The 22,397-nt window shown below is 57.2% G+C and overlaps 2 protein-coding genes across 4 annotated transcripts in view; one reads left to right on the top strand and one right to left on the bottom strand.

Moving 5' to 3' along the window:
- Positions 1-5,502, top strand: part of LOC101025855 (AFG3-like protein 1) — a 28,816-nt gene extending 23,314 nt beyond the window's left edge. The window contains exons 12-16 of one of the 2 annotated variants that reach the window (XM_009197118.4): positions 873-983; positions 3,916-4,031; positions 4,544-4,744; positions 4,823-5,017; positions 5,168-5,502. In XM_009197118.4, coding sequence (XP_009195382.3) covers positions 873-983; positions 3,916-4,031; positions 4,544-4,744; positions 4,823-5,017; positions 5,168-5,386 — 842 coding nt within the window. In that variant the 3' untranslated portion in view covers positions 5,387-5,502. Of the gene's footprint in view, positions 1-872; positions 984-3,360; positions 3,453-3,915; positions 4,032-4,543; positions 4,745-4,822; positions 5,018-5,167 lie in introns of those variants that run through there. The other variant, XM_021932324.2, reaches the window with a different exon arrangement.
- A 2,659-nt stretch (positions 5,503-8,161) lies between these two features.
- Positions 8,162-22,373, bottom strand: DBNDD1 (dysbindin domain containing 1). Of its 2 annotated transcripts, none has more exons than XM_031657996.1 (4): positions 22,107-22,373; positions 11,763-11,909; positions 11,263-11,403; positions 8,162-9,799 (listed from the first exon to the last, which is right to left on the bottom strand). In XM_031657996.1, exons 3-4 carry the CDS (start codon positions 11,333-11,335, stop codon positions 9,642-9,644), a joined length of 231 nt encoding a protein of 76 aa, XP_031513856.1. In that variant the 5' UTR covers positions 11,336-11,403; positions 11,763-11,909; positions 22,107-22,373; the 3' UTR covers positions 8,162-9,641. The 2 variants fall into 2 exon arrangements, with proteins under 2 accessions (XP_031513856.1, XP_003917399.1); XM_003917350.3 differs by lacking the exon at positions 22,107-22,373 and adding an exon at positions 21,695-21,934.
- Positions 22,374-22,397: the final 24 nt, after the last annotated feature.

Below are 22,397 nucleotides of genomic sequence, written 5' to 3'. Positions count from 1 at the left end.
CAGCAGGGATGACTCAGCAGAGATGACAGCACTGTGCCTCAGCAGGGATGACTCAGCACTGCCCCTCAGCAAGGATGACTCAGCAGGGATGGCTCAGCAGGGATGGCTCAGCAGGGATGACTCAGCACTGCCCCTCAACAGGGATGACTCAGCAGAGATGACAGCACTGTCCCTCAGCAGGGATGATTCAGCAGAGATAACTCAGGGATGACTCTGACTGCCCCTCAGCAGGGATGAGTCTGTTTTGCTCCAATGGAAGCATCCCTAGTGTCCATCAGCAGGTGAATGGCCGAAGTGGCATATACTGTAGTCAAATTCAGCTATAAAAAGGAATAAAGTATCAATGCATGCCACAACACGGGTGAACCTAGAAAATACTGTTCTAAATGCAAGAAGCCAGACACAAAAGGCCGCATAACATATGGTTCCCTTTATGTGAAATGTGCAGAATAATAATAAACATGTATAGAATAGCAAATCTGTAGGGACAGACATGAGGTGAGTGGTTGCCAGAGGTGGAAATGGGAATTAACTATAAATAGCACAGGGTACCTTACAGAGATGATGGAAATGTCCTAAAACTAGATTATGGCAATCGTCGCACTACGCGATCAGTTTATTAAAAAATCATTGATGTGTATGTGTAAAATGGGTGGATTTTATGGCTTATAAATTATACCTTAATAAAGGTTGACAAAAAATGTGGCTAAATAATGGTGACTGGTGGACAGCTCCTATTACTTTTAAGTTCTCTACTGAATTTCAGTCTTGTTCTCTCTGCTGGAGATTTTCCTTAACAAAACTGATGTGGGTCAAGCTCCAGCGGCCAGGAGCAGCACTGACTATTGGCTGTTTCTCCCTTCCTGGGTCAGGTGCTGATATTTCGAATGTTTGCAATGAGGCAGCCCTGATTGCTGCCCGGCATCTGAGTCCTTCTGTTGAGGAGAAACACTTTCAGCAAGCCATTGAGAGGGTCCTCGGAGGTGAGCTGGGAGCCCTTGGGGAGGGAGGGGTGTTTGCAGCTCTGGGCCTGGCAGGCTCACCCTCTGGCCCCAGTTTGAATTCTGCATGCCAGCCGGGCACAGTGGCTCACACCTGTAATGCCAGCACTTTGGGAGGCCGAGGCAGGTGGATCACTCGAGGTCAGGAGTTTGAGGCCAGCCTGGCCAGCATGGCAATACCCTATCTTGATTTTTAAATACAAAAATTAGCCAGGCATGGTGGCACATGCCTGTAGTCCCAGCTACTCAGGAGGCTGAGGCAGGAGAACCTCATGAACCCGGGAGGCAGAGGTTGTGGTGAACCGAGATCGCGCCACTGCACTCCAATCTGGGTGACAGAGCAAGACTCTGTCTTACGAAAAAAAAAAGAAAAAAAAGTCAATTCTGCAGGCAGGAACCAATTTTCTAAACCAGCATATGGGGCTTGGGATCTACCAATAGCTTTCATGCCCCTTCTGGGAGCAACATTTAGAAATTGAAAGGGATAGGCCTTCCAGGCCATCAGAGGCCCAAGGAAGCATATTAGAACTAGGTTTGAATGCCTACTGTGGAGGGCAAAGAAGCTTTCTTCCCTGAAGGGAATGGATGAGATTTCCTGGGAAAAGCCTCCTGGAAGCTGTAGGGACCTTCCTGAGCCTCCTCAGGACAGTACTGTTGTGAAAGGAGTGAACAAAGTGAATTTCCTTTTTTTTTTTTTTTTTTTTTTGAGACGGAGTTTAACTCTTGTTGCCCAGGCTGGAGTGCAGTGGCATGATCTCGGCTCACTGCAACCTCTGCCTCCCGGGTTCAAGTGATTCTCCTGCCTCATCCTGAGTAGCTGGGATTACAGTCATGTAGCACCACACCTGGCTAATTTTTGTATTTTTAGTAGAGATGGGGTTTCACCATTTTGGTCAGGCTCGTCTGGAACTCCTGACCTCAGGTGATCTGCCCGCCTCGACCTCCCAAAGTGTTGAGATTATAGGTGTGAGCCACTGTGCCCAGGCTTACGGTGCATTTTCTTCAGCTTAGTGGGGAGCGGTATCCATCTCTCTCTTCAGCTCAGCAGACTGTAGAGTGGGCCGGGTCACAGCTTCCTGCAGCTAGGCCAGCTTGGGGAACTGGAGTCAGCTGTGAGGAAGGGTCTCCAGAGGCTGCCAGACCAGGCAGTGCCAACACGGCCTTGCTTGGCCTGGCTCTCCCTGGTGCAGTTCTGAGGGTGGAGAATAGGGAAGTGGCCAGTAGCCATCCTTCATGGTCCACCCCAAGCTGTGAGAGCTGACATTGGTCAGGTGGAAGAGTGTTCTAGCTGCTGCTGCTTTATGTAACCATTTATCAAAGCATAATGTATACATAAAGTACTTAAGATACTGAGTATCTCAAAGCAAACACTAAAGCTGCTGCCTTTTTTTTTTTTTTTTTTTTTTTTTTAAGTGGAGTGTTGGGATCTTGCTCTGTCTCCCAGGCTGGAGTGCAGTGGTGCGATCTCGACTCACCGCAAGCTCCGCCTCCTGGGCTCAAGCAATTCTGTTGCCTCAGCCCCCCAAGTAGCTGGGACTACAGGCACGCACCACCACGTCCAGCTAGTTTTTTGTATTTTTTTTTTTTTTTTTTTTTTGAGACGGAGTCTCGCTCTGTCGCCCAGGCTGGAGTGCAGTGGCGCGATCTCGGCTCATTGCAAGCTCCACCTCCCGGGTTCACGCCATTCTCCCGCCTCAGCCTCCGAGTAGCTGGGACTACAGGCGCCCGCCACCACGCCCGGCTAGTTTTTTGTATTTTTAGTAGAGACGGGGTTTCACCATGTTAGCCAGGATGGTCTCGATCTCCTGACCTCGTGATCCACCCGCCTCGGCCTCCCAAAGTGCTGGGATTACAGGCTTGAGCCACCGCGCCTGGCCGTTTTTTGTATTTTTAGTAGAGATGGGGTTTCACTGTGTTAGCCAGTATGGTCTCGAACTCCTGACCTTGTGATCTGCCTGCCTCGGCCTCTCAAAATGTTGGGATTGCAGGCGTGAGCCACCGCACCCGGCCCAAAGCTGCTTATTTTTATTTAACTTAAAAAAAATTGGCCGGGCGCGGTGGCTCAAGCCTGTGATCCCAGCACTTTGGGAGGCCGAGACGGGCGGATCACGAGGTCAGGAGATCGAGACCATCCTGGCTAACAAGGTGAAACCCCATCTCTACTAAAAAATACAAAAAAATTAGCCAGGCGTGGTGGCGGGTGCCTATAGTCCCAGCTACTCGGGAGTCTGAGGCAGGAGAATGGCCTGAACCCGGGAGGCGGAGCTTGCAGTGAGCTGAGATCCGGCCACTGCACTCCAGCCTGGGCGACAGAGCAAGACTCCATCTCAAAAAAAAAAAAAAAAAATTTTTTTTATAGAGATGGGGTCTTGCTATGTCGCCCAGGCTGGTCTCAATCTCCTGAGTTCGAGTGTTTCTCCAACCTTGGCCTTCAAAGTTCTGGGATTCCAGGTGTGGTCACTGTGTCCTGCCACCAAAGCCTCCTGAGGGCTGTCCTGGTGTGATTAGAGGGGTTTGAGGAGGGCTGGCTGTGCCATCTGTGCTTTTCCTTTGTCCTGTTACCTGCCCGTACACTGGGCTGTTAGGGCACTGAAATCATCCCTCTCTGTCCTGTCATGCTGTGCTGTCATTTATAGTCAAACCAGAGGATATGGTGCCTTTCTGTGTTTCACATGCAGCTGTTCCCATTGGCTTCAAACGGGCCTGTTTTAAGGCTTCGTGTGAGGTGTGTGGGATGTGGGTTTCACTGCAAAGCAGAAGGCAGCATGGAGCTGGGGCTTGGCCTCTGCTGTCTGGTATAGACAAGCCTGGGGATCAGGTGTAGCTGCAGACACGGCTGGGCGCAGAGGGAGGGACCTCATTTCCAGCCACCTACTCCTGCCCTGCCTCACTCCCCTGGGAATGTGATGTGTAGGTCTTGAGAAGAAGACCCAGGTCCTGCAGCCTAGTGAAAAGACAACTGTGGCCTACCACGAGGCCGGACACGCGGTGGTGGCCTGGTTCCTGGAGCACGTGGACCCCCTGCTGAAGGTTGGTCTTCCCACCCTGAGTGAGTCTGCCTGGCAGGCTGGGGCCTGGAATGTCTGCGCCAACCTGTGGTCATGTGGGCATGGGACATTCAAGGGTTGGCCCTTTAACTTTTTAAGGAATATACTGCTCTAGAATTTGTCAGAAGAACCCTTTGGGGTGGGAAGGAAGAGCACTGGGTTCCAAATGGGGCCTCGGCCATGCGACTCCAGCGGGCAGCCTCAGTGTTAAACCCACCTCACTCCTGAGCTCTGGGTTCGACCATTGGCCCCTCCAGAGCCTCTGCAGGGCAGGCAGAGCAGAGGTGGTTTCCATGTGAAGCCCCCAAAGGCGGGTGCACTTCTCGGGGCATCCCCATGGTGTACGGGGGGCCTGGGTCAGGCTCTCTTCTCTCACGTTCCAGTAGAAGGACCTGTGGTCAGAGCTAGGGTCAGGTGGCCTGGCCGCTCCAGGGTGGCTCCTGGAGGAAGCGGGGACAGTGTTTGGGGTGACGAGGGCATGTGTCCTGTCCTCAGGTGTCCATCATCCCCCGGGGCAAGGGCCTCGGCTATGCACAGTACCTGCCCCGGGAGCAGCACCTCTATACCCGGGAGCAGCTCTTCGACCGCATGTGCATGATGCTCGGAGGCCGGGTGGCCGAGCAGCTGTGCTTCGGGCAGATCACTACGGGGGCTCAGGACGACCTGAGGAAGGTCACCCAGAGTGCATATGCCCAGGTAAGGGTGGGCGTCCCCCAGCGCGGGCTGCAGGAGGCTGTGTTGGGCGCAGGCTCATCCTGGGTTCCGCACTTGCAGATTGTGCAGTTTGGGATGAGTGAGAAGCTGGGCCAGGTGTCCTTCGACTTTCCCCGACAAGGCGAGGCCCCAGTGGAGAAGCCGTACAGTGAGGCAACCGCCCAGCTCATTGACGAGGAGGTCCGGTGCCTCATCAGCGCTGCCTACAAGCGCACCCTGGACCTGCTGACACAGTGCCGGGAGCATGTGGAGAAGGTGAGTGTGGCTTCTGCCCAGACGGTCGTGGGTCCCATGTTGGGTCACGGTCAGGCCACACCCGAAGGCCACACCCATCCTCGAGCTTGCTTAGGTTTGGTCTGTGAGCATGTCCTCAGAGCTGTCTGACAGGTGGGCCGTTGTTTCCAGGTGGGCCAGCAGCTCCTGGAGAAGGAAGTGCTGGAGAAGGCAGACATGGTGGAGCTGCTGGGCCCTCGGCCCTTTGCGGAGAAGTCTACGTATGAGGAGTTTGTAGAAGGCATGGGCAGCCTGGAGGAGGACACGTCCCTACCCGAGGGGCTGAAGGGTTGGAACCGGGGACAGGAGGAGGAGGACATGGAGCAGCCTGTGCAGGGGAGCTCTGCGTAGCCTGTGGCGGTGCCTGCACCTGCTGCTGGGTGGAATTCAGGTGACTGCCACTTACCTGGGGCCTTTGCAAAGCAGCTGTGGACTCTCACCCAAAACAAATTAAAATGTGAAACTGCGAACGGGCGTTTTAGATCAGGGTGCTCTGAGCCCACATGCAGGGAGTGGGAGTGGACAGAGGGGGTACCCTGAGTCCCTGGGTCCTGCTGCTGGAGGACAGTCGGGTCCAGGGTTAGATGGGAGAGGCCCCAGGGCTCCGGTCCCTGTGGTGCTGAGGCTGGCATGAGTGTAGCTTCAAGAGGGACTTGCGTGGGGCACCTTCCGTGGAGGCGTGTTGATGTGGTCATAAAGTCACTCAGAGGAGCCTGGGCCCAGCACAGAAACCCTCACGCTTTGGTAGAATTCAGAAAAGGAGAGCGTCAGCCAGGTATCAAGGGTGAGTCAGGTTTCTAAAGCAGCTGTTTGGATTGGTGGAAGCTGATCTGTTGATCTGTCCTTAAAAAGGATTAAAAAGGAAAGTCCACACCACCCACAGGTGCGTGGCTGAGGGGGGAGGAGGAGCTGTGGGGCCTCACACCTGGGTTCCTCATCCGGGCACCCCCCTACCCCCGCCTGCACCTTGGCTCCGTGGCAGCACTGCTCCGAGTATGAGGGACTTGAGTTGCTTAAAAAACCTGGCCCCTGTCCTTGGGTGGAGGTGCTCTCACTGCAGGATGTATCTGGGTCATCGGTTCGGTTCCTGTGATCCCTTTTTGTTGGAGTCCTGGAGAGGGAAGCTCTGCAGGGCCCCAGCCGGCTCAGGGGTGTTTGTGGAGAGGCCGTGGTCCTGAAGCCTCAGCACGCGGCTGCCTCTGACCCTGGTGCCTGTTCATGAACCCTTTTCCTGGGGTTGGGTAGCTCCTAATTTTTATTAGGGAGGCCCCTTCTGGGCTCTGAGCTCCAGGCCCTTTGGTGCCTTGAACTGAGGGAGGCTTTGCTTTTTCTTACCTGGGGTGTGTGGGACTCGGTGAGGATGCCCCTTGCGCTGTCTCCAGCACATGACCTACCTCCAGGATTCACTGGGGTCAGCAGCAGTGTCAGCCTCAACCATGCCTTGGGGTGGGGGGGATGCGTGTCTAGGTCACCTGGGATGGGACCTGGGGGATGCCCATTTACAGATGTCCTGGGTGAGCGGTCGTAGGAGGAGGCCCTGCTTGTGGGTCACCTGGGATGGGACCTGGGGAAGATACCCTTTTGCAGATGTCCTGGGTGACCAGCTGGAGGAGGAGGCCCTGCTTGCTGCCCTGGGCACTATTTGTTCTCAGCCTCTCTCTCGACCTAGGCCAGATCAGACACTGGGGCTTTGTAGTACATTTTATAAATTGCTTGTTACGTTGGCCTTAGAGCCTCAAAAATATAATTTCCAACTGGGGGTGAACACGTTCAACTTTTGCCGTTTGTAAAATCATATCATTGGACTCAACAACTCTCCAGCACTCAACCTTCATCATGGCCTCCACCAGACCCAGAGTAGCTGAGCCACTTGGGGTCCGGTTGGGGCCTGGTCTCAGGTCTCTCAAATGGAGGTGGGGGTACTTCCTCAACCCCACCCTGCCCCGGTGACATCGTGGCATCTGGTGGCCTCCGGGATGCAGGGTGGTCATGGGCTCATGGCTCTGGCCCCGCTGTGGTTCCCTCCAACACCCCTGGGAGAGCCTGGGTGTCCGTTTCGTCACCTCCCAGCCGGTGCACGTGTCTGGGGTCCTTCATGATGATCTGGGTGTGGGATCCTTGTGCCTCCCCTACCGGGCTGTTCCCTCCAGACCTGTCTGCTCGGCACCTGCCTTCACCCTCACCTCTTCAGGGCTGTCACGCGCCTTCCCCTCAGCCTTCCTGCATGTGTCCTTCACAAGCTGTTCCTTATGTTAATCAGGAGTCGTCTCACCCCCTGAATCAGACACCATTTTCCACGGCCTTTTCCCCCGTCCTGGGCGTGACCTGCAGTTTGCCTCATCAGCCTGTTGATGGTGGCTCAGCTGCACCTTTGCTGAGAAGCTCCATCGGCCGGAGTGACACCTGCGGGTGCTGCTGTCAGTGCTGTGGTGGTCTGTGCACCCTGTGGGGACACGAGCCTTCAGCCCCTGTATTTCTCAGCCTGCCTGCCTCCCTCCCTCTGCCAGAAGGGAAGGTGGAATGGGGTGGATTGCGTGTACCTGCCGGTAGCTGTGCACCCTTTCCAGAAGGTACATCAGACGGAGGCCGTTTTCTGGGTCCATGGTCGTAGGACACCTGACTGAGAATGTTCATGTAGGGGAGGCCCCAGGCTTCTCCCCTCAGAGCCCAGCACGGAAACACACAGAGACCCATGGGTCTGGCAGAAGGGAGGTCAGCCCTGGCCAGGCTCCGTGGCCATCTCATTTCATGAGTAGTGACAGTGGACAGGAGTTTAGGCCTCATCTGGTGCCTCCGCATGACCAGTGCCAGTGGCGTCTGGGACAGGAATGTGTTGAGAGCGACTCCTTTGCTGAGGAGTGACTCCCTCCCCTGGCCTGGGCCACCTTTACGAACACGTGGGGCAGGACTTTCACTTCCTTAATGATTCCTTCTGTTGTGTAACTTTGGGACTAGAAATCCAGGACACTCATCCCCCAAATGGGACCCAAGTGAGCACAGCAGAGCCCTTGGGCTGCTGCAGCTGGAGAATGATCAGGGCATGGAGCCCAGGACAGCTCAGCCCACACTCCTCAGCAGGCACCTCATGCACTCTGGTGTTGGAAAGGAAGAGACTGCAACCAGGCCTTTGAATGCGCAGTGATGCTTTAATCCCACTGTTTGCAAACGAGCTCTGTGGAAGCTCAGCAGGAAGGATGGAAGACGGGGAGGAAGACCCTGGCGGGTGGAGGTGTGGTCAGGGACACAGGCTGCCTTTATGGGACTGAAAGAGAAAGCTGCCTGCTTCTGTGTGACTGGAAACCAGGGAAGGAGACCTGGCCGAGGCAGGAACTGGGTTTACCAGCAGTGCTGACAGGCAGCGGGTGGCTCAGAAGTGGGAGCAGGTGCCGCCTCTAAAGTCCCGTACACAGAAGGAGCTCAAGGCATGCCTGGGGCATCTCCAAAGCTCTACTGACAGTGAAGGCCAGGAGCCTGTTTTCCTTCCCCAGAAGTGTGCTCATGGGAAATGGGGCTGGGGCAGGTTGGCTTGCGGATGGAAAGTAAGCTTACACTTTCGTATTAAACTCATTCTTTGACTTGCTGTCAGGCGGGAAGCCCGTTCTGTGAGCTTCAGCATATAAGCATTGGGAGGGCATGAGCTGGGCCCCCAGACACCCCAGAGCAGAGGGAGCAGGGCCTGTCAGCCTCCTCTGCTGCTGCCGGACACAGACCCACGGGTCCCATGGGCCCCAAACCTGCCCGGCAAGTTTAAGGGCTGTGGGCAGGCCGTGTAACCAGGCAATGGGATGTGAGCAGAAACGAGGATGTGGCCTCATAGTGGGTGCAGGACAGGGAGACGGTGAACCCCTCCCCGAGAGCATTCCAGGAGGTGTCACCAAGTTTCTGAGGCAGTCTGGTGATATTTGGTGTTCTGAGCTAAGGAGGGAATGGACTTGCCTGTCACGCAGGGACCAAGAGAAGCAGGTGCAGGTCTTAGAGCTGAGCCTTGGGGAGGGGACCCTAGTGAGACAGTGCCTCGTGGAGTAGAAGAAGGGGCAGGATGGAAATCAAGGTGGGAATTTTGGGGCCGCTCCTCCATGTGCTTTGCTGGACAGCACATTGTCCCATTAGCCACTACCAAACCTGCCTCTGGCTTCTGAGCTTGGTAGCACAGGTAAGCGCGGAGGTTGGAGCAGCCCCCGGAGTTCCTGGAGTGGCTGTCACAGGCCTGGGTCCCCCTCACCCCAGGGCCGCCATGGGCCACTCCACTCCTCACCACGTTTCCGGCAGTGACTCTGTGGCGCTGTCTTCCTGACTCAGGGCCCAGGAACAAGCTGGACGTAAGGCCACTGGGCTGTGCTTGTGCTGGGTCTCCCAGAGGCATCCAGGGGCCCCATGTGTCCCCCAGGAAAGCCGGCTGGTCTCCACGTGAGGCTAAGACCTGTGCCCAACAGACAAGGCAGGCCTTGGGGCTGGCAGGGAGCTGCCCCCAGGGTGTGTGTCAGGAGGTGACGGCTGGAGCCTCGTGGGGGTGCGAAGTGTGTCTGCTGGGTCAGGACTGCCCAGATCTGCCATCGTGATGTTCTGACTCCAGCCCTGCAGGAGCTGGAGGGCAGGCGGAGATGGCTTAGTCCTCCTGGGGCCTCTCCACAGTGAGAAACGTGTCCAGGACTGTGGCCTGCCGCTCAGGGTCACCTAGGGGCTGCTTCTCGCGGTTCTGCTCAGCCCTTGTCCGCGTCCAGGAAGGGGAGCGCAGGCAGCCAGCCCGGGGCAGCGGGTGCAAACCTAGGGGGGTGCGGGCAGGGCAACTCAGCGCGGCCGAGAGGCCTGGGTGAATGCAGGAGGGCTTCAGGTCCCGCTGGCCTCCTGGGCCACCCCTGCCAATGCTCTGCACCGGCCCCTGCACCTGGCGTGCACACATCTACCTCTAACAGGAGGCCCCCACCACACACTGGCCCCACCAGAGTGGTGGACATTGTGGTCTGGGTGGGGCCTGGGCACTGCTCCCCAGAGTCACTACAGCCCAGGCTGAGCCTCTCCTGCGTGGTCAAGTGACCCTGGTGGGGCCTCCCCAAACCACCCCCTGGCAGGTGTCCCAGCTCAGCCAACCACTCCCGTGAGCCCTGCAGGCCTCTTGGAGCCTCTGCCCCATCATGGGCCTTGTGTCTCTGTGGTGCAGGCTCTGTGGGGCTGGGGATTCCGGTGGGCTGGAGTCTGAACCCCTCACTCCACCTCCCCAGCCACAGTAGCACGTGCCTGGGCTCATGGGCTGGGTGGGAAGAGTTGCTACCAACATGGAGATGATGGGAACTGGCCAGGGTCAGGCAATGGCCGTGTCCTGGAGGTGAGCTGGGGGCTGACTCACCAGGCCCCATTCCCTCCCAGACAGCTGGGGCTGCAGCAGCCCAGGACACACAGGCCGACACCCCTTCCTGACACCTCCAGGAACCAGGGGAGCAGCTGGCCGCTGGCAGGATTCACAGTGGGGCTGGTCCTTTTAATGAGGTCCTGAGTGGCCTGGGGGGTGGGGAAGCAGAGGCCGGGCCAAAGTGTCCCACGCAGGGAAGGCTCGGCCCTGATGCTCTCACAGTTATCACTGAAGTTCACACAGGTCACGTCAGTGTCCTTCACTGGCCATTGTCAGAAGAGACTAAGGACACGCTGTCACAGCCTCAGTGGTGAGTCCTGTGCTCTGGTGTGCTGTGCGTGGCTGATGCGGGCACTCGCAGGTGAGTGAGGACACGGGCTTGTGTGCCAGGGGCCCTCGCAGGCAGAGTGAGGACACCGGAGCTGAGCACGTGGCCGTGCTGGGGACCCTGCTCACAGGCAGAGTGAGGACACCGGAGCTGAGCACGTGGCCGTGCCGGGGACCCTGCTCGCAGGTGAGGACACCGGAGCTGCCGTCAGGCCAATGGCAACACTCCATGGGAATCAGAGGAAGTTAAGTGAGCTGAGGAGGGGCCCGGGCTGGTGATCACCCCCACCTTTCATTCTTGGCCCAATTTATGATGAAAATTCACGTTCATTAAATTCTGCTTTTGAGGGGACAGTGGCTTTAGCCTTCTGTCGTTCACTTCAAAAGTGAAGTTTTAAGCAGCTGTGATGGGGAAATTGCTTCAAGTTGGGCAAATAGCAGCGTGGTGAAATGAAGTGGTGACGGATTCTTGCTAAAACACACGCACACCTCCCAGGACTTCCCAGGGGCCTCAGCCCACCACGCAACCTCCCAGCCCCGATGCCGGCCTCACCTGCTGGGGACTCGGTGTTGAGGTTCTCGTCGTCCGAGTCAGCAAAGACCTCGGCCAGCTCCTGGTCGGACATGTCGGTCAGCTCCGTGAGGTCCAGGAGGTCGAAGTGGACCTCCAGAGAGGAGACACTGCTCAGAGGCTCTGAGGGCAGAGGGGGTACGGTCAGCCCTCAGGCCCTCCCACAAGGCTGCTTAGAGCCCTGGGGGTCTAGGAGAGTGTGCGCTGTGTCCTCCCACAAGGCCGTGGGTGAACCACAGCTTCCTGCAAAGCCCAGCACTATCAGGATCTGATGGGTGTTGCGTATACTCATGACTAGAAGGCTTTCACTTGACAGATGGTGCAGCTGAGGCCCAGAGAACCAAAGCTGCAAGAGTCTAGCACACAGCGCTGGACCCAGAGCCCCCAGGAGTGTTTGGACAGGAGGTGGACCCTGCTGCCTTGTCTCCTGGGGGAGCTCACGGGGTCCTCATAGAGTGCACTGGGCAGGGAGCAGTACTTACGCCTCCTCTCCGTGACCTGCAGGAGCCCCGGTGCTGGTATTGGGATGCCCCCCACCTCCTCCTCCACAGGCGTGTGGCCATTGTCCCCTGTCCCGTGGGCTGGGACGCCCAGCGCTGCCTGCAGCACCTCAGCCTCCTTAACGATCTCTGCATCCAAAGACACAGGGTGTTACCTTGAGACCCACAGGGCTCCCACATCCCTCCAGAACGCGGGGTTGGGTGTGAGGACTTGGCACATCCAGTCCTTTGAAACTCTGGGCAGTGACCAGCAGGTGATGGGATGGCTGGGCTTGTGACCTCATGCCTGGACCCCAGACAAGGGGTTGGGGGGCTTCAAGGAGGCTGCCCCTTCCCCTTGGGCCCGGCCTCCCCTAGTGAACAAGGACTCTGAGATCCAGATCACCCTTGGTACTCCAGCACCCGTGAAAGCAGCACCATGCAGGCCTGGAAGTTCCACCAGGGCCTGCGTGGCTCATCCCAGTGCTGTCCTGGCCTCTGAGTTCTGGCTCAGCCCAGGGTCCCCTGAAGGATCATCCGTGAGTTTCCATGCCCAGCCTCTTGGTCCCCTTCAAACCAGAATAGCCCCTCTCCACTGTCCTTTTAAAAACCAATGTTGTATTTGAGTTCAGAATAACACATTCTCATTAAATGAAAGAAACCAGGAGGAATAGGCAGGCCTGCCATTCTGTGATCACTTAGCCACCAACCACGCCTCACAGTCGAGCAAATATTCTTCCAGGTTTTTTCCTTTTTTTTTTTTTTTTGAGATGGAGTCTCTCTCTGTCACCCAGGCTGGAGTGCAGTGGCTCAGTCTCAGCTCACTGCAACCTCTGCCCCCTGGGTTTGAGCGATTCTCCTGCATCATCCCCCTGAGTAGATGGGATTACAGGCATGCACCACCTCGCCCGGCTAATTTTTGTATTTTTAGTAGAGACGGGGTTTCACCATATTGGCCAGGCTGGACTTCTGACCTCAGGTGACCCATCTGCCTTGGCCTCCCGAAGTGCTAGGATTACAAGGTGTGAGCCACGGAGCCTGGCCTCATTTTTTCACAAACGTAACTGTTCCTTTTTGTTTGTTTGTTTGTTTGTTTGAAGACAGAGTCTTGCTCTGTCACCAGGCTGGAGTGCAGTGGCATGATCTCGGCTCACCGCAGTCTCCACCTCACGGGTTCAAGCAATTCTCCTGCCTCAGCCTCCTGAATAGCTGAGACTACAGGTGCGCGCCACCATACCCAGCTATTTTTTTTTTTTTTTTTTTACTCGTGATCCACCCGCCTTGGCCTCCCAAAGTGCTGGGATTATAGGTGTGAGCCACCGCGCCTGGCCCAACTGTTTCTTTTTTATACTTAACAATTGTTTTGTCAGACGAGAGCAGGAGGCCCCTTGGCTGCTGACCCAAAGCTAGAGACATTGGCAACTCTTACGTCCATCCCTCCACAGATCCCCTCAGCCCTCCCCAGCTGCTCACCCTCTCATCCAGGGCCACATCATTCTAGCAGCCACCTCACTTGCCACAGGCAGCCAGAGAGTCCTGTTAGCCAGAGTCAGGCCTGTCCCTGGGGACATGCTCCCCTTTGGCCCTAGGCCCTGCAGGTCCATCTCTTAGGGAAGAGACAAAGCACTTGCTTTTTGCCCCCACCCATTGCCCCTGCAGGAACCTGTTTCCAGATGGCCCTCCTTCCCTCAGCTGCTTCCTGGACCCTGTGTGGGAGGGGCCTTCTGGGGACACCAGCACTTCCCCGCTGAGTGGGTGCTCAGCACACGCTTGTCAGATGGACAGGTGCCCTCCTGCTTCTGCCAGGAGCACCCTGAGGACCCCGTGAGGTATTTTTGGCAGTCCCCAGTGGTGAGCACTGATCGTAGCTGGATGTGCTTAAAGCCGAGGGAAGCAGCTGGGATTCGGTGCCAACAGCTGCCTGGGAGGGGTGGGCCTGTCCTCCCCCATGGCACTAGCTGGCAGCCTAGATACTGCCAGGTGAGCCTGGTGGGTCTGCAGCGTCCGTCCTGGCGCACCCCCATCTCTCCCCAGCGGAGCCAATGGAGCTGCAGGTGCCCGCAGGTGCCCGGCCTCCTGAGTGAGGAGCACCAGTGCAGGGCTGGGAGGTCCCCATTGGCTTAAGAACTGGGCAGTGTGGCTGTAGGCAGGTGACCTGGCAGCGAGCCGAGTGTTAGGCTCTGCCTGGGCAGCAGCCCTGTGGCCTGACGGTGCCCCACCTGCCTTCTGTCTGAGGAGCCGAGTGCTGTGTCATCGCATGGCCCATTTCAGGCCTGGGGGTTGGGCAGGCTGGACGGGGCTCGAAGAATCTGGTTTCTACCTCTCCACTGGCATCTGGAATGAGGTTTCTGAGCATCCTAAAGGGTCAAGTTACTGGTGTCTTGGCCCACCCCCAAGTCCAGCAGGGATACCTGCCTGCCCAGAGGGCACAGGGGACAGGGGATGAGATGTGGACTCTGTTCTAAGGCTGTGAGCAGGGGGACCTCCCGGACATCAGCAGGAAGAAGGCTGCTTGACCACTGTCCGTAGCGCTGAGGGGGCACCCAGGGGAGGGGACGCCCCCAGGAGACCCAGCCTGGCCCTTGGGCCCTTCCTCAAGGAGAAACAGTGTAGCCCGCAGCCCCAGGTCCCTGCCCACAGTGTGCTCATGTCCCGCTGGACGGTGCTGTGGTCACCGTTCCAAAATGCTTCCACACAACTCAGAGCGGTGGCCATGGCTGCAGAGGGCGTAGCTCTGTCCCAGCCTTGAGTCTCAGGAGGGTGCAGCAGGGGCCTCAGACCTGCCAGGTCCAGGACAGAGCAGGGGCTGTCCCTCTGGCACAGCTGATCCAGAGCCCTGAGAGCAGGTACGAGTGGGGAACCGAGGTGCAGGGTAAGTCACTGGCCAGGAGGCCCTGCTCTCAGGATCCCCAGCTGAGAAGGCTACAGGGGCTCTTACCTCCCCAGGTTTATAGGCCAGGCATGTCCCCCATGGGCACCCTCACCCCAGAGCAGGACTCTGGGGAATAGCCGTCAGCTCCACCTCTGTCCCTCCCTGCCCCTCCTTCTGTCCTGAGGGGCACCCCCTCCTATTTTTTCTTTCTTTCTTTTTTTTGAGATGGATTTTTGTTCTTGTCCAGGCTGGAGTGCAATGGCGCGATCTCGGCTCACCGAAACCTCTGCCTCCTGGGTTCAAGCGATTCTCCTGCCTCAGCCTCCCGAGAAGCTGGGATTATAGGCATGCACCACCATGCCCAGCGAATTCTGTATTTTTAGTAGAGATGGGGTTTCTCCATGTTGGTCAGGCTAGTGTCAAACTCCTGACCTCAGGTGATCCGCCTGCCTCAGCCTCCCAAAGTGCTGGCATTATAGGCTTGAGCCACCGTGCCTGGCCCTTCTCTCTCTCTTTTTTAAGAGACAAAGTCTCCCTGTTGCCCAGGCTGGAGTGCAGTGGTAAAACCATAGCTCACTGCAGCCTCAACTTCTTCGGCTCAAGCGATCCTCCCACCTCAGCCTTCTGAGTAGCTAGGACCACCACTCCTGGCTAATTAAATTTTTTTCTGGTAGAGACAGGGTCTTGCCGTATTGCCCAGGCTGATCTCGAACTCCTGGGTTCAAGCGATCATCCACCCTGGCCTCCCATCCGCTCCTCTCTGGTAGCCCCCTGATATCAAGGAAACCTGGGGCAAGAGCAGTTCTGCAGAAAATCTCTGTGGGGACAGCACCCTCAGAAGCAGGGTGGGGCAGGTGGTTCTGGGTTAATAATGACAGCTGGGTGTGGTGGTACACACCTGTGTGGCGGCTACTCGGGAGGCTGAGGCAGGAGGACTGCCTGAAACCCAGGAGGTCAAGAATGCAGTGAGCTATGATCGTGCCACTGCATTCCAGCCTGAGCAACAGAGCAAAACCCTGCATTTAAAAAAAAAAAAAAAAAAAAAAAAAGGCAGTGGCTTATGGTTTTCTAGGACAGTCCCAGCATTCTGTGTTTATTGACTAACTCCATTCTCACCTCACCCTAACTCCCAGCTACATGGGGAAGACTCTGAGATTTGTACTTGAGAGGAAAAAGCTGAGGCACAGAGTAGCTCAGCATCTGTCCCCAGCATGCAGCACAGGGCTGGCCACAGACGCAGCTGGAGCTCTCAGCCATCACCTGTCAGCCTGTTCCTGATCATGGTGTGGGGATGGGAGACAGGGATCCTGGTTCAGGGCCCAGCAGAGGGAGCAGAAAGTCCCTCACTTGCTGGCTTAGGTTCCCTGGGTCCTGACCCCGGGGGAAGTGGATCTCTGAAGGAAGGTGGGACAGAGGTGGAGTCTCCCCTTGTAGCCCCCCTCTCGCTGGGTGGGGCCCCTCATCCAGACGAAGGCTCTCATTCATTCACCCAACCAAGACTTCTGAATCGCCCTCCATTCTGGGGACATGGCCTAGACAAAATAGATGATTCCTGCCCTTCTGAGGGGCAGTCAGTGCAGGGAGCAGTGTGGGGCTGTGCTCCCATTTTAGGGAGGGTCTGGGGAGGGTGCTCTACCGAGACTTGGAGGAGAAGCCTGCAGGTGGGAGGGAGCCGTGTGATACTGGGGGGACATGCATAAGGGCCCTGAGCAGAGTGCATCTGAGGACAGCTGGGGGCTGTGAGGCAGGGCAAGGGTGGGTGTGTGCAGGTTGTGTGGACCTTGTCAGGACTTTGGTTTCTACGCCGAGTGAGCTGGAACAAGCTGCTGAAGGGTTTGAGCTGAGTGGGACAGCATCTACCTGAATTTTTTTTTTTTTTTTGAGGTGGAGTCTCACTCTGGCGCCAGGCTGGAGGGCAATGGCGCAATCTCTGCTCACTGCAAACTCCACTTCCTGGGTTCAAGCGATTTTCTTGCCTCAGCCTCCCGAGTAGCTGGGATTACAAGTGTGCACCACATTAGGCCGGGCGCGGTGGCTCAAGCCTGTAATCCCAGCACTTTGGGAGGCCGAGGCGGGTGGATCACGAGGTCAGGAGATCGAGACTATCCTGGCTAACACGGTGAAACCCCGTCTCTACTAAAAATACAAAAAATTAGCTGGGCGTGGTAGCGGGCGCCTGTAGTCCCAGCTACATGGGAGGCTGAGGCGGGAGAATGGCGTGAACCCAGGGGGCGGAGCTTGCAGTGAGCCGAGATCGCGCCACTGCACTCCAGCCTGGGAGACACAGCGAGACTCCGTCTCAAAAAAAAAAAAAAAAAAAAAAAACCCAAAAAAAACAAGTGTGCACCACCATGCCTGGCTAATTTTTGTATTTTTAGTAGAGACGGGGTTTCATCCTGTTGGCCAGGCTGGTCTTGATCTCCTGATCTTGTGATCTACCTGCCTTGGCCTCCCAAAGTGCTGGGATTACAGGCGTGAGCCACCGCGCCCGGCCAATACCTGCATTTTTACGATGAGGCCAGCAAGGCACAGTCCAGCGGGAGGTAAGTCTGCAGGCACTGCTCCCACCATCCTCCATGTATGCTGGGTGCCCTCTGCTTGTGCTGGGACAGGGACCCCAAGCAGGACCTCAACCAAACAGCAATCCCCTTCCCCATCTTGCACTGGAGAAGGGGCATGGGAATGCCAGCAGTCCTCATTATAGATCCTGGGGTCCCAAGGGACCACAGACAGCTTCTGGGACAAAGCTCTAGCCCAGTGGAGCTGCACAGCAGCCCTGTGTGGAATGAATATCATAATTGACAGTGAATATCATAATTGAAGCATCTTTTCGGCTGGGCGTGGTGGCTCACGCCTGTAATCCCAGCACTTTGGGAGGCCAAGGCAGGCGGATCACTTGAGGCCAGGAGTTCGAGACCAGTCTGGGCCAACATGGCAAAACCCCATCTCTACTAAAAATACAAAAATTAGCCGGTGTGGTGGTGCGTGCCTGTAGTCCCAGCTACTCAGGAGGCTGAGGCAGGAGACTCGCTTGAACCTAGGAGGCGGAGTTTGCAGTGAGCAGAGATCATGCCACTGCACTCCAGCCTGGGTGACAGAACGAGACTCTGTCTCAAAAAAAAAAAAAAAAAAAAAAGCATCTTTTCATATTTCTACATTCCTGAGACAGCAACGCATCTGTAGCTAATGGTGTCAGCGTTGATGGGATTCAGTCCTGTAAGCATTTGAAGCCACCAGGTATCTAGTCTGATCCTTCCCCACCTCCCTTTGGCAGTGACCTGGTCTTTATTCTGTAAACTCTGGTGCCTTGGCCTGTGTTGAGGCTTTGGGGAAGGAAAATTTGGAAGATGCAGCTTTTCCCATTAGGACACTAATTTTTTGGCCAGAAGAATGTGATGCCAGGGACACACAAGACCTGAGCACCCAGGAGGGGCAAGATTGATCTTGGCATGAAGAGCGTGCAGCTGCTGTAAGGCATGCTCGTGATTCCTCTAGTGACTGAACCTACCGTGTAATACTCACAGCATACAAATACGTGTTCGTTAACCATATCGGTAAAGCTGTGGTCAACAGCAGGCTATTAGCAGTTAAGTTTTTGGGGAGTCAAAGGCTCTATGTGGATTTCTGACTTTGAGGGAGGTTGGCGCCCCTAACCCTTATGTTGTTGATGAGTCAGCTATACACGCATGTCCACAGCGTGATTTGCAGGAGCCCAAAGTGGAAGCAATCGAATGCATGTCAGTGGCTCAATGGATAAACAAAATGTGATTCAGCCCAAGAAGGACTGCGGCACCGACACAGGATACCACGTGGATGAGCCTGATCACCTCATTTGAGTGAAAGCCAGGCCCAGAAGGACTAATACTGCATGACACCGTTCTTACGAAGTGTCCAGAATAGGCAAGTGCATAGAAATCCGATCAGTGATTGTCAGAGGCGGCGGGGCGGGGCGGGGGGGGCAGTGGAGAAGGGGAGAATGGGTATGGGTTTTTTTTGGGGGGGGGAAATGAAGATATTATAAAATTAGATAGTGGTGGTGACCTCACAATTTTGTGAATATACTAAAACAGTGAGTTGCACACTTCAAAAGGGTGAACTGTATATGTGAATAATATCTCAATTTAAAAACAATCCTCAATGGAAACAAAGGTTGCTCTTGGCTGGAGTTGATACTCGCATACACTGTGAGTCAGCCACGCACCAGACCCCCAGGCTCAGCCCCAGAGCAGGCTGGGACTGGGTAGAGCGAGAAGCATCAGCTCCAAGCAGCTTGTATCTAGTTCCTGGCTGCATTCCTAGGACCGAGCACACAGTAGGTGCGCAGTGAACAAATGAGGGTGAATCAAGGAGCCCACTAGCCCACGGTTAGTAAGGAGCTGTGCTAGGAATCACCCAGGCCTGTCTGACACCCTCTCAACAAGCTTGTGGGGAGAAGAAAATTTCTCACGGGCGAGACCTGCTGCTTTTCCCAGGGTGGGAACCAGAGGCTCAATGCCAGGCAGGCATGGGGGCGGGTGCTGGCAGCCCCCAGGGTCTCCAGGGCCAGGGCAGAGGCAAGCAGGTGTTTCTGATGCCCCAGGAAGGACCCCGGAGTGTGGGGTCACAACAATGTTCTGGTCCTTACCCCAGTACAGCCCCTATCAAGGGGGACCCAACCCCCCTGCAGGGGCTGCTGGTGCCCTGGCTGATGAGTGGGCACTGAAGCAGCACCCCAGTGAGGGAGCCAGGAGTTGGGGTGCCTCAGCCCAGCCCCCAGGCTTCCCTGAGGGCTGATTGCTGATGCCCTGTGCTCTGCTGCTGACCTATTTTCCAGCACATTCTCGACTGGAAAACTTGGCCCAAATCCTGTTCCCTGTTGTGTGTCCAGGGCCCTGCCCAGAGCATCGAGAAGGCACTTGGCACACACCACTGTATGGATGAATGTGCTAATGAAGTGAATGAATGAATATCATAAACTAAATGGCTGCAGGGAAGGCAAGATGGTCACAGAGGCAGGGGCCACCTGCCCCCCATCCCCCAGCACCTTCCTCTCTGGATTTGGACCCCCAAAGCATTTCAGGGATGCTGGGGTAGCCCTGTCTAGACTCTCAGCCTCCTGAGGATCCCTCTCTTTCTCCCTGTGGTCCCTCGGGCAGACTGAGTTGGGGTGGGTTACAGCCCTGGCTTCCAGGTGGGGCCCTCAGCGAGGGCACACGTCACATTCCTGTGCACACATGCACCTCCGTGTTCTACATTTCATATTAAGAAATAATTCCTTTAGGTGCAAAAATAGTGTTTTAATAATGCTTTATAAAAATCGTAGTTTACAGATATCTCTGATTATTTATCAGTGAAATAATATGTCTAGATTTGGTTCAAACCACTAATGAAGGGAGGTTGGTGGTAGTCTGGAGAGGAGGCTGTGGGCCTAGGGGCTGGGATATCACACATGGGCCTTTGTCATGCTGTTCTCTCTACTTTTGTAAGGTTTTCAAAAGTAAGTGATAAGTAATGACAGTTATAGTCACCAACGTGTGATCTCATGAGGTTCCACAAAGTAGGCATCACTGGCCACTTTGCAGACAAGGAAACAGGCATTGGTGTCAAGAGTGTGAGCCCTCAGAGGACAGGGCCCTATCTTCCCACTAAGTCCCCACCCCAGGGAGGGTACTGCGCAGAGCCGTGACCTGTAGGTAAATACCTGTGCACTGATTGAGTCAGGTATCTGAAGCCCCCAGCCAGTAAGTGATGGGCTCAGAAACTGAACCTGCTTTCTCTGCCTTTTAAGCTGCTGGGAAGTCCTCCTTTTTTCCCAAAGGAGGAGGGAAAAGAGATTAACCTCCACTCCCAAATGCCTTGGGCTTCCACAGCCCTGCAGGGGAAGCAGAGCTGTCTCCACTGACAGACATGGAAATTGAGGCTCAGAGGAGCCTGACTGCCCACAGTTCACAGCTGGAAACAGGTCTGAGACCCCCAAGCCCTCACTCTCAACTTCCAGGCTTCCTATGTCCACAAAGCTGCTATTGGGAAGACCCAGGGGACTGGGACTATCAGTGTTAAGAAAGAAATCTGATCCCTCCCACAAATGACAAAACAAAACCCAAATCCACCAGCCCTGGGGCATTCGTCCCTCCACCTTGGACTGCAGATACACAGGGTGGGTGGACCTGCTCCTCCTGGGGACGCCACTGTGTGTGGCTGGGGGACTGAGAGGTTCCCGTGTAGTTACAGAGTGGCAGGCTGGCCTGTGCCCTCAGGTACCTGCTGGCTCCCTGCAGTGGGACCTCTAGGAAACCAGGAGGTGGTGGCCTTGGCTGGGCAGGTGGAGGTGTCTGCAGTTTGCATCCAAGTTCCTACCTAGGCCAATGGAACCTCGAAAGCCCTTTTGGAAAAGGCTCTGGGAAGCCGGGAGAGTCTGAGAGCTTTCTTCCCGTTACCAACTCCAAGGTCCTGCAGTAGGGCCTCCACCATCAGGGCAGGGAGCGCTCCACGCGCACCTACCCTCCCCGGTGAGCGTGCGCCTGGGCCGCGCCCGGACCAGCCACGCTTGCAGCTCTGGAGCCCCCGGCAGGCCGCACCCGTGCATGCCCCACGCCCCCACCAAGACGCATCTCAGCCCCTCGCCCCTGGCAGGATCCCTGCCACGGTCTACGGCCCTCGCCCCCGGGACTCGCGGCTGGGCGAACAAAGCGGACGCGCTTGCAAGCGACCAGCGTCGCCCCCACGCCCCACCGACAGGGACCCCAAACTCCAGCCTCGGAACGCCCCTCCCCCGCTCCCCGGGTCACCGGCTGACTCTGCTGGGAGGGGGCTCAGGACGAAACTCCGGGCCACCCACCAAGGAGCGTGCCCGGCACGGCTTCCCGGGCCGGGAACGCAGAGAACAAGGGGGCGGAGACTCGGTCTGTGTGCCCCCAGCCCCGCGCGGGGACCGCGCCCGGGAGGTGCCCCTGGCCCGCCGGACGCCCCCGAGTTGCCAAAGGGGTCTCCCGGGAGCCGCGAAGGGTGAGCCCTGGGGGGAGGGGCTGCGGCTCGCTGCGGGAAAGCGCTGCTCGGGGGTCTCGGGGGCTGGGGCTGAACTCACCTCCGGGGCCGGCGCCCTCCGGGGGCTCCATGCGGCCGGCGGGGTCTGGGAGGGGCACCGGCGACGGCGGTGTCGCCTGGCCCGGGCGCCCCAACAACTGCGGCAGCTACTCGGCCCCGGCTCCGGGCGCAGCGCATCGGGGCAGCAACCGGGGGGCCGCGGCGGCAGGGAGGAGCCCGCGGGGCGGGGCGCGCAGCTGCTCCCGGGCCCCGGCCCCCTCCCAGCGCCCCCCCAGCCGCAGGACAGGTGCGGCCCCGCCCCGGCCCGCGCGCGCCCCCTGCCGGCCCCCGGCCCCGCGGACGCCTCCCCCGCCGACCCTTCCCTCGTGGGCCGCGCCCCGCCGCGGACCCCACCGGGACCCCGCTGCGACCTCGCGACCCCGGCCGGGCGTCCGGGGCTCCTGCGCACTCACTCGGCAGCCGCGCCCGCTTGCGTCCTCTTGTTCTCTTTCAGGTGCGTGCGTGTGGGGCGCCGGCTGTGTGCGGGCGCCCCTGGGGGCTGGCGAGGGGCACAGGAGGGGCCTGACTCGGGCGGGTCATGACAGAATCGCAGAGCGCACTGGATGGTGTGAATTAACGCGGGGGGTGGGTGGGGGCGAGGACGTGTACTCGGGAGGCTGGAAGGGGCGGGGTGGGGGATGGGAGGCAAGGAGAGGGCGGCGGGGCCCGGGCTGCAGAGAGCGCCCAGGCAGTTTCGATGAATC

Source organism: Papio anubis, chromosome 18 (assembly GCF_008728515.1).
Source record: "Papio anubis isolate 15944 chromosome 18, Panubis1.0, whole genome shotgun sequence".
NCBI lineage: Eukaryota > Metazoa > Chordata > Mammalia > Primates > Cercopithecidae > Papio > Papio anubis.
This window is presented reverse-complemented; position numbering and strand designations above follow the sequence as displayed.